This window comes from Salmo salar, chromosome ssa09, assembly GCF_905237065.1.
Source record: "Salmo salar chromosome ssa09, Ssal_v3.1, whole genome shotgun sequence".
In the NCBI taxonomy this organism is placed as follows: domain Eukaryota; kingdom Metazoa; phylum Chordata; class Actinopteri; order Salmoniformes; family Salmonidae; genus Salmo; species Salmo salar.
The window spans coordinates 19,643,691-19,658,913 of record NC_059450.1 but is presented as its reverse complement, the minus strand read 5'-3'; the positions used below and the strand labels follow the sequence as shown (position 1 = coordinate 19,658,913).

The 15,223-nt window shown below is 43.1% G+C and overlaps 1 protein-coding gene across 4 annotated transcripts in view; it reads right to left on the bottom strand.

Moving 5' to 3' along the window:
• Window positions 1-15,223, bottom strand: part of LOC106610839 (ryanodine receptor 3) — a 162,623-nt gene that overhangs the window by 126,700 nt on the left and 20,700 nt on the right. For all 4 annotated transcript variants that reach the window (XM_045723462.1, XM_045723463.1, XM_045723465.1 and 1 more), the window contains exon 2: window positions 3,397-3,516. In XM_045723462.1, coding sequence (XP_045579418.1) covers window positions 3,397-3,516 — 120 coding nt within the window. The remainder of the gene's footprint in view (window positions 1-3,396; window positions 3,517-15,223) is intronic.

Below are 15,223 nucleotides of genomic sequence, written 5' to 3'. Positions count from 1 at the left end.
TAGGTGAGTGCTGTGGGGTAAGGGTAAAGAGGGGGAATACTGTAGCTGTGCAGTGCATACATAAATCACCATCACCCCAAACTCTCTCACACACGCTCTCACACACGCTCTTATGTTCTGTGTCTGACTTTCCGGCCTCACTGAAATTAATCAGAGACCATGTTAAATGTTTATGATTAAAATAATCCATGCGGAAATATCCAATTAGCCTATACTGTCAACAGGCTCTACTATGGGAAAACAATTATGCCATGTTACAGTAAAAGAGGGATGGGACTGGGGAAGTGCTGATGAGGGAGACAACCACTGGCTTCACTGTGTAATATTGTCACTTGGATATCTGCAGCGCTGCAAAGTGGCTTCGTTGATGTGCCATGTTGCAATGCTTTCATAGACCTATACAGCAGTGTTTTTTTTCCAAGTACAGTTGAAGTCAGAAGTTTACATACACCTTAGCCAAATACATTTCAACTCAGTTTTTCACAATTCCTGACATTTAATCCTAGTAAGAATTCCCTGTCTTAGGTCAGTTAGATCACCACTTTATTTTAAGAATGTGAAGTGTCAGAATAATAGTAGAGATAATTATTTTTTTCAGCTTTTATTTCTTTCATCACATTCCCAGTGGGTCAGAAGTTTACATACACTCAATTAGTATTTGGTAGCATTGCCTTTAAATTGTTTAACTTGGATCAAATGTGTCGGGTAGCCTTCCACAAGCTTCCCACAATAAGTTAGGCGAATTTTGGCCCATTCCTCCTGACAGAGCTGGTGTAACAGTCAGGTTTTTAGGCCTCCTTGCTCGCACACGCTTTTTCAGTTCTGCCCACAAATTTTCTATGGGATTGAGGTCAGGGCTTTGTGATGGCCACTCCAATACCTTGACTTTGTTGTCCTTAAGCCATTTTGCCACAACTTTGGAAGTATGCTTGGGGTCATTGTCCATTTGGAAGACCCATTTGCAACCAAGCTTTAACTTCCTGACTGATGTCTTGAGATGTTGCTTCAATATATCCACATAATTCTCCTCCCTCATGATGCCATCTATTTTGTGAAGTGCACCAGTCCCTCCTGCAGCAAAGCACCCCCACAACATGATGCTGCCACCCCCGTGCTTCATGGCTGGGATGGTGTTCTTCGGCTTGCAAGCCTCCCCTTTTATCCTCCAAACATAACGATGGTCATTATGGCCAAACAGTTCTATTTTTGTTTAATCAGACCAGAGGACATTTCTCCAAAAAGTACGATCTTTGTCCCCATGTGCAGTTGCAAACCGTAGTCTGGCTTTGTTATGACGGTTTTGGAGCAGTGGCTTCTTCCTTGCTGAGCGGCCTTTCAGGTTATGTCGATATAGGACTTGTTTTACTGTGGATATAGATACTTTTGTACCCGTTTCCTCCAGCATCTTCACAAGGTCCTTTGCTGTTGTTCTGGGATTGATTTGCACTTTTCACACCAAAGTACGTTCATCTCTAGGAGACAGAACGTGTCTCCTTCCTGAGCGGTATGATGGCTGCGTGGTCCCATGGTGTTTATACTTGCGTACTATTGTTTGTACAGATAAACGTGGTACCTTCAGGCGTTTGGAAATTGCTCCCAAGGAGGAACCAGACTTGTGGAGGTCTACAATTTTTCTTCTGAGGTCTTGGCTGATTTCTTTAGATTTTCCCATGATGTCAAGCAAAGCGGCACTGAGTTTGAAGGTAGGCCTTAAAATACATCCACAGGTACACCTCCAATTGACTCAAATGATGTCAATTAGCCTATCAGAAGCTTCTAAAGCCATGACATCATTTTCTGGAATTTTCCAAGCCGTTTAAAGGCACAGTCAACTTACTGTATATAAACCTCTGACCCATTGGAATTGTGATACAGTGAATTATAAAGTGAAATATTCGGTCTGTAAACAATTGTTGGAAAAATTACTTGTGTCATGCTCAAAGTAGATGTCCTAACCAACTTGCCAAATCTATAGTTTGTTAACATGAAATTTGTGGAGTGGTTGAAAAACAAGTTTTAATGACTCCAACCTAAGTGTATGTAAACTCCGACTTCAATTGTATGCACGCACCACTTTTCCTTTTTTTTTTTCATTTCACTTCACCAATTTGGACTATGTCCATTACTTGAAATCCAAATAAAAATAAATTTAAATTACAGGTTGTAATGCAACAAAATAGGAAAAACGCCAAGGGGAATGAATACTTTTGCAAGGCACTGTACCTAGATCATTTGATGTGAAAAATGCGGATTTTGTTTAAAACAATGAAGCCTCACTCGATCCATCATTATATAAACGTGCAGTAATTTTGCACTTAGTGGCACAAACCACACTGACAAAGTACCAGGCTGCATTACAGCTTTGAGCAATTATAGCAAACAACCACAGTTTGTTTATAAACTAGTCAAGCAAAACAGCATGGTGTAATTTCTCCAAATTAAGCATTATCACTAAACTGGAGGCCTGCTGAGAAGTACAATCAGGAAGAAAAAAATTCAACACGCAGAGTCGAGTGATTCTAGACTGACAATTATACCAATAGTTATACCAATAAGTTATCACAGGCATTTTGCTGATATCGTTCATTACAATAATGGGCCTATACTAGAGAAATGTATAGTTTAAAATTAAATAAGTTCGCTACTATGGGTTTTTTAACGGGACAATTGATGGCTTTAACCATCAAACTAGTAGTAGTGGTTGTTCAAATTGTTACCAAAAAAACTATGGTTTATCGTTTATCACATCAATTCAGGCAATGTATTGCTATATGGATTTTTGTCCATATCAGCCAGCTTTATGATGTGGTACAGTAAGCTGTTTCCATGTTGCTCTCAGTCTGTCCCTGGTTTATGAGTAGTCACTGGTTACGTGTGTAGACCCTGGTAACGTGTGTAGACCCTGGTTACGTGAACACACTGGTTACGTGAAGACCCTGGTTACGTGAAGACCCTGGTTACGTGAAGACCCTGGTTACGTGAAGACCCTGGTTACGTGAAGACCCTGGTTACGTGTAGACCCTGGTTATGTGTAGATCCTGGTTGTGTGTAGCTGGACTTTAATAATTTTAAACTCAGTGAATATAGGATTCTAGGATTCTCTCATCCCACTCAATGGACACTATGGAGAACACCTGAGAAGACCTGACTCAAATACACCCTTTTTCAGAAACGTATTATCTACACTCAACTATATGAGAATCAGCCACTCTGGCGATGATACCACATTGAAAATGTTAGTTTCTGGTAGGAAATCCTGGATTATATCTTGGAGCAAGAGCCACTCTGAAATGCTGTCTAATTTTCGTTGCATAAGCTTTCAGTTTGAGAGAAACAAACAACGAATAATGTCACAGGCCTATTCCTCTTCACAGTATGTAGTCTCTCTGTGCCTACCTTTGCCTCTGATGTGGGTTCAAGGTAGCACAGTCGATTGCCGAGCCCCTCTGCTGTCAGGCAGAACTTGCGATTCTCCTTGTGGATGCAGGCGACACACTGGAGCACCACTTCATCATCCTGTCAAGACAACATTTTCAGAGTGAGAGGAGGAGAGAGAGGAAAACCCCCACTACTCTCAACAGGAGCCCCACCAACCACCTTTTAACACGGGGAGATTCTTCACTTCTCTTTGAATCTAGTGTGTAGTTATAACCTTTATGGAAACAGGAGATTCAACACCCCAGACACTGGACAGGTAAATAGGGAAGGTCATGCACATTTGACTTAATTGTGGAACATTACAGTTCATGTACTACTGGTTGAAGATTCAGGCTCCACCATATATTCTCAATTACCCTATATTCCAGCTGCAAAATAGGTACCATAAAACATCAAGGAAACCTTGATAAACTGGTGAGGTAAGATTTCTAGTCTATTGCTTCTCAATGAGGCCATGGTGACACACCATGCAGAACAGGATGACACAAATGCTAAAGAAAAGAACAACCTACCCTGAGGAGTTCAAATTGATGACTAACATATGTTCTCCTATGTAGGCTCTCTGTTTCCGGCTGTTCATTGGGAAGTCTTCTGCTAATGTGATGATCAAACGAAAAGTATCCATCGAGGATCCCTTTAAGTCTGCCGAACATCCTTTGGGCCATTTACACTGTTTATATAGCACAAATGAAGCTGAAGTAATTGATTGGAGAGTTCAGGTTTAAAAGGAAATAATGATCTAGCTAAATGTATGCTGAGGAGCATCATGAAGCAGCTGGCTGTGCATTGCTTTGGGCTGGATTTGCTCATGAGACGAGATACTTAGCATGCATTTTACTGAGTAAATAGATAATTTGGTTTTATTCATAGACCGATTTGGAGTCAGTACAGATAATAACAGCTAATAATATCCTTTTCACCAGAATCACCACATTCTAGTCATCAATATAGTTATTACAGCTATACGCAGGAAACTGCAAATATCCAATATATCTAGTATAGCTATATCAATATTTTCTTGGTGGAAAACAATTTTTGGTTATTTCTGACTGTGTATTATAATTGTATGAATGTTATACAATATAATCAATATCAGCATAAGAGCATATAAAACACCCCTCAGCATTTGGTTAATGAACATCTCTGTTAGAGAATTACTAAGCAGTTTATGAATGATAACAGGACGATTATTCACGCCTGTTACACACTTTTCTTGTTCTATACACATAACAAATGGGAATCGCTCTAGAAATAAATTACAACGTTAAAAGGATGCGAGTCATTAAAGCTGTAAGCATGTTCCATTTTTACTACAGTAATACTGCAGCAGCCCTAACCATATCACTGTTGAATGTTCAGACTGTATAGTGTCATTATGCTAAAGTATACTGCTTACTGACAGAGCCCACAATCTGAAAATAAATATAATCAAATGCCCTCGTTCTGAAAATGTTGTGATTGCATTTACAAGACTCGCTGGCAGCATAAACGGTGAAATTGATATTATTCTTTCCCCAGCGTAACAGGCAGGCAGAATGTGCTGATGTTGTTGCTAACTGTGCAGCAGTGGTAGCACTCCAGAGCCGAGCGGTGCAGCAGCATTCAGCCCTGTGTCGCTGTGTGACTGAAGTTCAGTGTAAAAGGCCATGTGACAGGCCCTGAGGTCTTAAAAAACACTTCAGACATTTTTTCAAGCTGTCTATGTTCACATTGTAATAGCTGTCAGTGAGGAAATTATCAATCCATGCACGTTACTGCCTACAATACCTTTTCCTATGCACTCTTTCCCCTTTCATGATATGTTTAAGCCTCAAGGACAATAATTGTCTGACAAAAAAATTATAGCATAAAATATTGGTTTTGGACATATAATGACCAATTCAACTACAGCATACAAAATATAGTACAGCGGATGCTGAGGTAACCTTTACCTGACCCAGTCTGGTCATGGCTGACATCAACACCATCATCCCAGACACCCAGGACCCACTCCAATTCCCATACTGCCCCAACAGATAAACAGATGACGCAATCTCTATTGCACTCCACTCTGCCCTTTCCCACCTGGACGAAAGGAACACCTACTTGAGGATACTGTTCATTGACTACAGCTCAGCGTTCAACACCATAGTGCCCTCGAAGCTCATCAATAAGCTAAGGACACTGGAACTAAACACCTCCCTCTGCAACTGGATCCTGGACTTCCTGACGGGCTGGCCCCAGGTGGTGAGGTTACGCAACAACACATCCGCCATGCTGATCCTCAACACGGGGGCCACTCAAGGGTGCGTGCTCAGTCCCCTCCTGTACTCCCTGTTTGTTCATCCATGATTGCGTGGCTGTGCACGACTTCAACACCATCATTAAGTTTGCCGACGACACAACAGTGTTACTGTAGGCCTGATTACCGACGACGAGACCGCATATAGGGAGGATGTCAGTGACCTGGCAGTGTGGTACCAGGAGAACAACCTCTCCTTCAACGTCAGTAAGACAAAAGGAGCTGATCGTGGACTACAGGAAACGGAGGGCCGACAACATCCCTATTCCCATCGACAGGGCTGTAGTGGAGCGGGTTGAGAGCTTCAAGTTCCTCTGTGTCCACATGATTATGGACCTATCATGGTCCAAACACACCAACATAGTCGTGAAGAGGGTACGACAATGCCTCTTCCCAATCAGGAAGCTGAAAAGACTTAGCATGGGCCCTCAGATCCTCAAAAAGTTCTACAACTTCACCATTGAAAGAATTTTGACTGGCTGCATCACCGCTTGGTATGGAAACTGCTTGGCATCTGACCACAAAGCGCTACAGAGGGTAGTGCGTACAGCCAAGTACATCACTGGGGCTGAGCTCCCTGCCATCCAGGACCTCTATACCAAGCAGTGTCAGAGGAAGGCCCTAAAAATTGTCAAAGACTCCAGCCACCAAAGTCATAGACTGTTCTCTCTGCTACCGCAGACAAGCGGTATAAGAGCACCAAGTCTGGGATCAAAAGGCTCCTGAACAGCTTCTACCCCCAAGCCACAAGACTGCTGAACAGCTTCTACCCCCAAGCCACAAGACTGCTGAACAGCTTCTACCCCCAAGCCACAAGACTGCTGAACAGCTTCTACCCCCAAGCCACAAGACTGCTGAACAGCTTCTACCCCCAAGCCACAAGACTGCTGAACAGCTTCTACCCCCAAGCCACAAGACTGCTGAACAGCTTCTACCCCCAAGCCACAAGACTGCTGAACAGCTTCTACCCCCAAGCCACAAGACTGCTGAACAGCTTCTACCCCCAAGCCACAAGACTGCTGAACAGCTTCTACCCCCAAGCCACAAGACTGCTGAACAGCTTCTACCCCCAAGCCACAAGACTGCTGAACAGCTTCTACCCCCATGCCATAAGACTGATGAACAGTTCATCAAATGGCTACCCAGACTATTTGTATTGACCCTTTTTTTGTTGTTGCACGAACTCTTGCCCTGGCTCTATGCGCACTGACTGGACTCTACCCACACACTCACACATACTACACTGACACTCCAACACACACACACACACACACACACACACACACACACACACACACACACACACACAGCTGCTACTCTGTTAATTATCTATCCTGATTGCCTAGTCACTTTTAACCCGACCTTACGTTACCTCAACTACCTCATACCCCTGCACATTGACTCTGTACCGGTACTCCTTTTACTGAACAAAAATATAAATGCAACAATTTCCTGAACAAGGTAGTAAACCCACTGTTCCCCGGTAGGCCGTCGTTGTAAATAAGAATTTATTCTTAACTGACTTGACTTAGTTAAATACAGTGGCCACCACTGTACATGCAATCACTCTCCAGTCCCCACACTGAGGCCGGGGGGAGCTGTGATTTGGGCCATATGAGGCCACTATTGATTTGTGTCACATATTTTGCCGTCAGGCGGCCCTCGTCAATCAGAGCGGTTCCCTCTCCACTCCTATCACAGCCCTGGCTGGCCCTGGCTCTGTCTTGTCCCCGTGTCTGGCATCCCCACACCCCTCTCTGTGTACCTCGTCTCGCAACCCTGTCTCAGAGCAGAATTATGTATCACACGTGCTAGGTAAGGCCCACACACACTCACTGACCTCCCATCTCACCTGACCAACACAGGGGGGGGTTGATTTGAGACTGGCTGTGAGGTAGCTGCCTGCTACGGCTGGGAGGGAGAGAGTCAGCTTGGGACGATTCAATTTACACCGACTGATCTGACTTGCAGTACAATGTCATCTGCATTTTTGATAAGGTCATTTCAAAATAGAGCACTATATAAACAACATAAGTCATGAATCATCACTACACATGATCAAAAGTATGTGGACCCCTGCTCATCGAACATCTCATATTCCAAAATCATGGGCATTAATGTGGAGTTGGTCCCCTCTATAAAAGCCTCCACTCTTCTGAGCATGCTTTCCATTAGATGACGCAACATTGCTGTGGGGACTTGCTTCCATTCAGCCACAAGAGCATTATTGAGGTCAGGCACTGATGTTGGGCGATGAGGCCTGGCTCGCAGTCGGCGTTACAATTCTGCACAAATGTGTTCGATGGGTTTGAGGTCAGGGCTCTGTGCAGGCCAGCCAAGTTCTTCCACACCGATCTCAAACTACCATTTCTGTATGGATCTCTTTGTGGCCCGGTGCATTGACATGCTGAAACAGGAAAGGGTCTTCCCCAAAGTTGGAAGCACAGAATCATCTAGAATGTCATTGTATTCTGTAGTGTTAAGATTTCCCTTCACTGGAACTAAGGGGCCTAGCCAGAACCATGAAAAACTGCACCAGACCATTATTCCTCGTCCACCAAACAGAGTTGGCACTATGCATTGGGGCAGGCAGCGTTCTCCTGGCATCCTCCAAACCCAGACTCGACCGTCGGACTGCCAGATGGTGAAGCGTGATTCATCACTACAGAGAACGCGTTTCCACTGCTCCAGAGTCTAATGGTGGCAAGCTTTACACCACTCCAGCTGATGCTTGGTATTGTGCATGGTGATCCTAGGCTTGTGTGCGGCTGCTTGAACTGACTTGTTGGAAAGGTGGCATCCTATGACGGTGCCACGTTGAAAGTCACAGCTCTTCAGTAAAGCCATTCTACTGTCAATGTTTGTCTATGGAGATTGCATGGCTGTGTACTCGATTTTATACACCTGTCAGCAATGGGTTTGGCTGAAGTAGTCGAATCCACTAATTTAAAAGGGTGTCTACATACTTTTGTATACAGTGCCTTCAGAAAGTATTCAGATTCCTTGACTGTGTCCACATTTTCTTAAGTTACAGCCTTATTCTTAAGTTGATTAAATTGTTTTTTCCCCCCCCTCAATCTACACACAAATACCCCATAATGACAAAAACTGTTTTTTTAACTTCTTTGCAAATGTATAAATAAATAAAAACTGATAAGACATTTACATAAGTATTCAGACCCTTTACTCAGTACTTTGTTGAAGCACCTTTGGCAGCGATTACATCCTCAAGTCTTCTTGGGTATGATGCTACAAGTTTGACACACCTGTATTTGGGGAGTTTCTCTCATTGTTCTCTGCAGATCCTCTCAAGCTGTCAGGTTGGATGGGGAGCGTTGCTGCACAGCTATTTTCAGGTCTCTCCAGAGATGTTTGATCGGGTTCAAGTCCGGGCTCTGGCTGGGTCACTCAAGGATATTCAGAGACTTGTCCCGAAGCCACTCCAGCGTTGTCTTGGCTGTGTGCTTAGGGTCATTGTCCTGTTGGAAGGTGAACCGTCGCCCCAGTCTGAGGTTCTGAGCGCTCTGGAGCAGGCTTTCATCAAGGATCTCTCTGTACTTTGCTCTGTTCATCTTTGCCTTGTCCTGACTGGTCTCCCAGTCCCTGCTTCTGAAAAACATTCCCAAAGCATGATGCTGCCACCACAATGCTTCACTGTAGGGATGGTGCCAGGTTTCCTCCAGATGTGACGCTTGGCATTCAGGCCAAAGAGTTTAATGTTGGTTTCTCATGGTCTGAGATTCTTTAGGTGCCTTTTGGCAAACTCCAAGCGGGCTGTCATGTGCCATTTACTGAGGAGTGGCTTCCGTCTGGGCACTCTACCATAACTGCCTGATTGGTGGAGTGCTGCAGAAGTTGTGCTTCTGGCTTGTTCTCCCATCTCCACAGACGAACTCTAGAGCTGTCAGAGTGACCATCGGGTTCTTGGTCACCTCCCTGATCAAGGCCCTTGTCGTGTCTTTGGCATCATTAAAGTGAAGACTTATTTTATCAAATCAATTCTCTGTAATTATTATTACGTGATAAAACTAATCATGTAAATGTAATTAACTAGGAAGTCGGGGCACCAAGGAAAATCTTCAGATTACAAAGTTATAATTTTCCTAATATAACTTTTCAGATATTTTAATATCTGATCAATTAGTCTTCTAATTAATGAATTATTCTTTACCTCACGTTAGTCTCATTCCAAACGTCGTAAGTTGTTGGTTATCTGCACAAACCAAGCCTTCACTATGAATCATCCATACTAGAGGTCGAACGATTATGATTTTTCAACGCCGATACCGATTATTGGAGGACCAAAAATGGCTGGTACCGATTAAATCGGCCGATTCTTTTTATTTTCATTTGTAATAATGACAATTACAACAATACTGAATGAACACTTATTTTAACTTAATATAATACATCAACAAAATCAATTTAGCCTCAAATAAATAATGAAACGTATTCAATTTGGTTTAAATAATGCAAAAACAAAGTGTTGGAGAAGAAAGTGCAATATAAGCCATGTAAGACAGCTAATGTTTAAGTTCCTTGCTCAGAACATGAGAACATATGAAAGCTGGTGGTTCCTTTTAACATGAGTCTTCAATATTCCCAGGTAAGAAGTTTTAGGTTGTAGTTATTATAGGAATTATAGGACTATTTCTCTCTATACGATTTTTATTTCATATACCTTTGACTATTGGATGTTCTTATAGGCACTTTAGTATTGCCAGTGTAACAGTATAGCTTCCATCCCTCTCCTCGCTCCTACCTGGGCTCGAACCAGGAACACATCGACAACAGCCACCCTCGAAGCAGTGTTACCCATGAAGAGCAAGGGGAACAACTACTCCAAGTTTCAGAGCGAGTGACGTTTGAAACGCTATTAGCGCGCACCCCGCTAAATTGCTAGCCATTTCACATCGGTTACACCAGCCTAATCTTGGGAGTTGATAGGCTTGAAGTCATAAACAGCGCAATGCTTGAAGCATTGCGAAGAGCTACTGGCAAAACGCACAAAAGTGCTGTTTGAATGAATGCTTACGAGCCTGCTGGTGCCTACCACTGCTCAGTAAGTCTGCTCTATCAAATCATAGACTTAATTATAATATAATAAACACACAGAAATATGAGCCTTAGGTCATTAATATGGTCGAATCCGGAAACTATCATCTCGAAAACAAAACATGTTTTCTTTCAGTGAAATACAGAACCATTACGTATTTTATCTAACGGGTGGCATCCCTAAGTCTAAATATTGCTGTTACATTGCACAAACTTCAATGTTATGTCATAATTACGTAAAATTCTGGCAAATTAGTTCGCAACAAGCCAGGCGGCCCAAACTGTTGCATATATATACCCTGACTCTGCGTGCAATGAACGCAAGAGAAGTGACAAAATTTCACCTGGTTAATATTGCCTGCTAACCTGGATTTCTTTTAGCTAAATATACAGGTTTAAAAATATATTCTTCTGTGTATTGATTTTAAGAAAGACATTGATGTTTATGGTTAGGTACACGTTGGAGCAATGACAGTACTTTTTCGCGAATGCACACCGCATCGATTATATGCAACGCAGGACAGGCTAGATAAACTAGTAATATCATCAACCATGTGTAGTTAACTAGTGATTATAATTGATTGATTGTTTTTTATAAGATAAGTTTAATGCTAGCTAGCAACTTACCTTGGCTTCTTACTGCATTCACGTAACAGGCAGGCTCATCGTGGAGTGCAATGTAAAGCAGGTGGTTAGAGCGTTGGACTAGTTAACCGTAAGGTTGCAAGATTGAATCCCCGAGCTGACAAGGTAAAAATCTGTTGTTCTGCCCCTGAACAAGGCAGTTAACCCATCGTTCCTAGGCCATCATTGAAATAAAGAATGTGTTCTTAACTGACTTGCCTAGTTAAATAAAGGTATATAGATATATATATATTAAAAATGTAAAAAAATAAATACAAAAAATGTACAAAAAATAATAAATAAAAAATAAAATAAAAAAATAATAGGCAAATCGGTGTCCAAAAACTTGAAATCAGCCCTAATTAATCACCCATTCCGATGAATCGGTCAACCTCTAATCCATATATCAATTGTCTTAATCATCTATTTACTAACTAACTAAATAATAACAGAAATGCAAACAAACAAACAAACAGTAGATGGTTACAAGGAAATGATAGGGAATGTTCCCTAGTGGGCTAAACCGATTTGGCGGCTTGGTTGGTTAAGGGGTTGGGTTGGTTCGGGAATAAATAAATAAAATATATATATATATATATACTGCTCAAAAAAATAAAGGGAACACTTAAACAACACATCCTAGATCTGAATGAAAGAAATAATCTTATTAAATACTTTTTTCTTTACATAGTTGAATGTGCTGACAACAAAATCACACAAAAATAATCAATGGAAATCCAATTTATCAACCCATGGAGGTCTGGATTTGGAGTCACACTCAAAATTAAAGTGGAAAACCACACTACAGGCTGATCCAACTTTGATGTAATGTCCTTAAAACAAGTCAAAATGAGGCTCAGTAGTGTGTGTGGCCTCCACGTGCCTGTATGACCTCCCTACAACGCCTGGGCATGCTCCTGATGAGGTGGCGGATGGTCTCCTGAGGGATCTCCTCCCAGACCTGGACTAAAGCATCCGCCAACTCCTGGACAGTCTGTGGTGCAACGTGGCGTTGGTGGATGGAGCGAGACATGATGTCCCAGATGTGCTCAATTGGATTCAGGTCTGGGGAACAGGCGGGCCAGTCCATAGCATCAATGCCTTCCACTTGCAGGAACTGCTGACACACTCCAGCCACATGAGGTCTAGCATTGTCTTGCATTAGGAGGAACCCAGGGCCAACCGCACCAGCATATGGTCTCACAAGGGGTCTGAGGATCTCATCTCGGTACCTAATGGCAGTCAGGCTACCTCTGGCGAGCACATGGAGGGCTGTGCGGCCCCCCAAAGAAATGCCACCCCACACCATGACTGACCCACCGCCAAACCGGTCATGCTGGAGGATGTTGCAGGCAGCAGAACATTCTCCACGGCGTCTCCAGACTCTGTCACGTCTGTCACGTGCTCAGTGTGAACCTGCTTTCATCTGTGAAGAGCACAGGGCGCCAGTGGCGAATTTGCCAATCTTGGTGTTCTCTGGCAAATGCCAAACGTCCTGCACGGTGTTGGGCTGTAAGCACAACCCCCACCTGTGGACGTCGGGCCCTCATACCACCCTCATGGAGTCTGTTTCTGACCGTTTGAGCAGACACATGCACATTTGTGGCCTGCTGGAGGTCATTTTGCAGGGCTCTGGCAGTGCTTCTCCTGCTCCTCCTTGCACAAAGGCGGAGGTAGCGGTCCTGCTGCTGGGTTGTTGCCCTGCTACGGCCTCCTCCACTTCTCCTGATGTACTGGCCTGTCTCCTGGTAGCGCCTCCATGCTCTGGACACTACGCTGACAGACACAGCAAACCTTCTTGCCACAGCTCGCATTGATGTGCCATCCTGGATGAGCTGCACTATCTGAGCCACTTGTGTGGGTTGTAGACTCCGTCTCATGCAACCACTAGAGTGGAAGCACCGCCAGCATTCAAAAGTGACCAAAACATCAGCCAGGAAGCATAGGAACTGATATGTGGTCTGTGGTCCCCACCTGCAGAACCACTCCTTTATTGGGGGTGTCTTGCTAATTGCCTATAATTTCCACCTGTTGTCTATTCCATTTGCACAACAGCATGTGAAATGTATTGGTCAATCAGTGTTGCTTCCTAAGTGGACAGTTTGATTTCACAGAAGTGTGATTGACTTGGAGTTACATTGTGTTGTTTAAGTGTTTCCTTTATAGAAATGTTCTTATAGAATAGATGTTTCGGCGGTTGTCGGTCTTCGCATTCCAGGTCGACATAAATTCTAGCTGCAGACTAGTAATTAGTATCAAAGATTTGCTCTTATGTCGGTATCGATAGTCTCAGAGTTGAACCATTTCCACCAGTGTAGCCAATGCTCCATGTGGTTTGGTTAGGAATTCAACAACCGCTACAACCTTAGCTCCCTCAGATGACCGAGGAATGCATGGTCTCTACTCAAACCTTAGCCCTCTTGGTAATCGAGGTACGCATGGTCTCAAGATGATTTCTCTAGTTGGGGGTTTTATTCGGAACAGCAGAAACGGCTGTCCCATGACGCCAGATCAATGTCTGTGCTCATGGGGCAGGCCAGTGACTTAGTGAACTTTAAAAGGGAATTGGATTCTCTTTCATTAAAACAGCTTAAAATCACATTACATCATTTCACAAATGGTTTCATCTTTACTCATTCATTTTATACAATAATTAGATGCAAATCTCATAATGGAGACTGTTGTATAAACAGAGTTATGGTAATGTGGCTGTATTGTCTCTCAATGAGGTCACAAACATTAAACAAAATGGACCGGTCCTAGCTGGATTCTCCACCGACTGTTTACACATTCTCCAAAACATGGACATTGTTCAGTTCTTAGTTTCTGTGATGTAGAAGAAGTTCCTTTGTTCTACTGTGAACCCTCTCTCTATACTGCATGAGGGAGAGAGTCTCCTCCAGGAATTTACGACCTGAGATAACAGAACCTGGGTGTAAGAGGGGGAAGGCACTCGCTATACCCAAAGAGGGCCACACCATGACACCCTTCTCCCCCGATTGCTCAGTTTGGCCGGGCGGCCAGCTCTAGGAAGAGTCTTGGTGGTTCCAAACTTCTTCTAATTAAGAATGGAGACCAGTGTTCTTGGAGACCTTCAATGATTTGTGCCTCATCACAATTCTGTCTCGGGGGTCTACGGACAATTCCTTCGACCTCATGGCTTGGTTTTTGCTCTGACATGCACTGTCAACTAAGGGACCTCATATAGACAGGTGTGTGCCTTTCCAAATCATGTCCAATCAATTTACCACAGGTGGACTCCAATCAAGTTGTAGAAACATCTGAAAGATGATCAATGGAAACAGGATGCATCTGAGCTCAATTTCGAGTCTCATAGCAAAAGGTCTGAATACTTATGCAAATATGGTATATTTTTATATATATTTGCTAAAATTTCTAAAAACCTGTTTTCGCTTTGTCATTATGGGATATTGTGTGTAGATTGAGGATTTTTTTACTTAATACATTTTAGACTAAGGATGTAATGTAACAAAATGTGGAAAAAGTCAAAAGGTCTGAATACTTTCTGAAGGCACTGTATATAGTGCATCTGTACCATCATGAATGTTATCTGGTTCTATGCATAGCAAAGCTTTAGAGGGCACTCTGTCCTTGTCACTGACCTGACACTGACTCTCACTCTCTGAAATCAGGCCTTTTGGATTTCACATTCCCCCTGAGTGATCCTTGAAGGAACTGAGTGCATCTTGACACGTTAAATGCGGTCACATCCCTAGTAAAGCAGTTTGACATTGAGCAGAACTAAAAGCCTGCTGCTATTACTACTGTACGTGAATGATGGCTCAGCTCATTTCCCTGATCTGC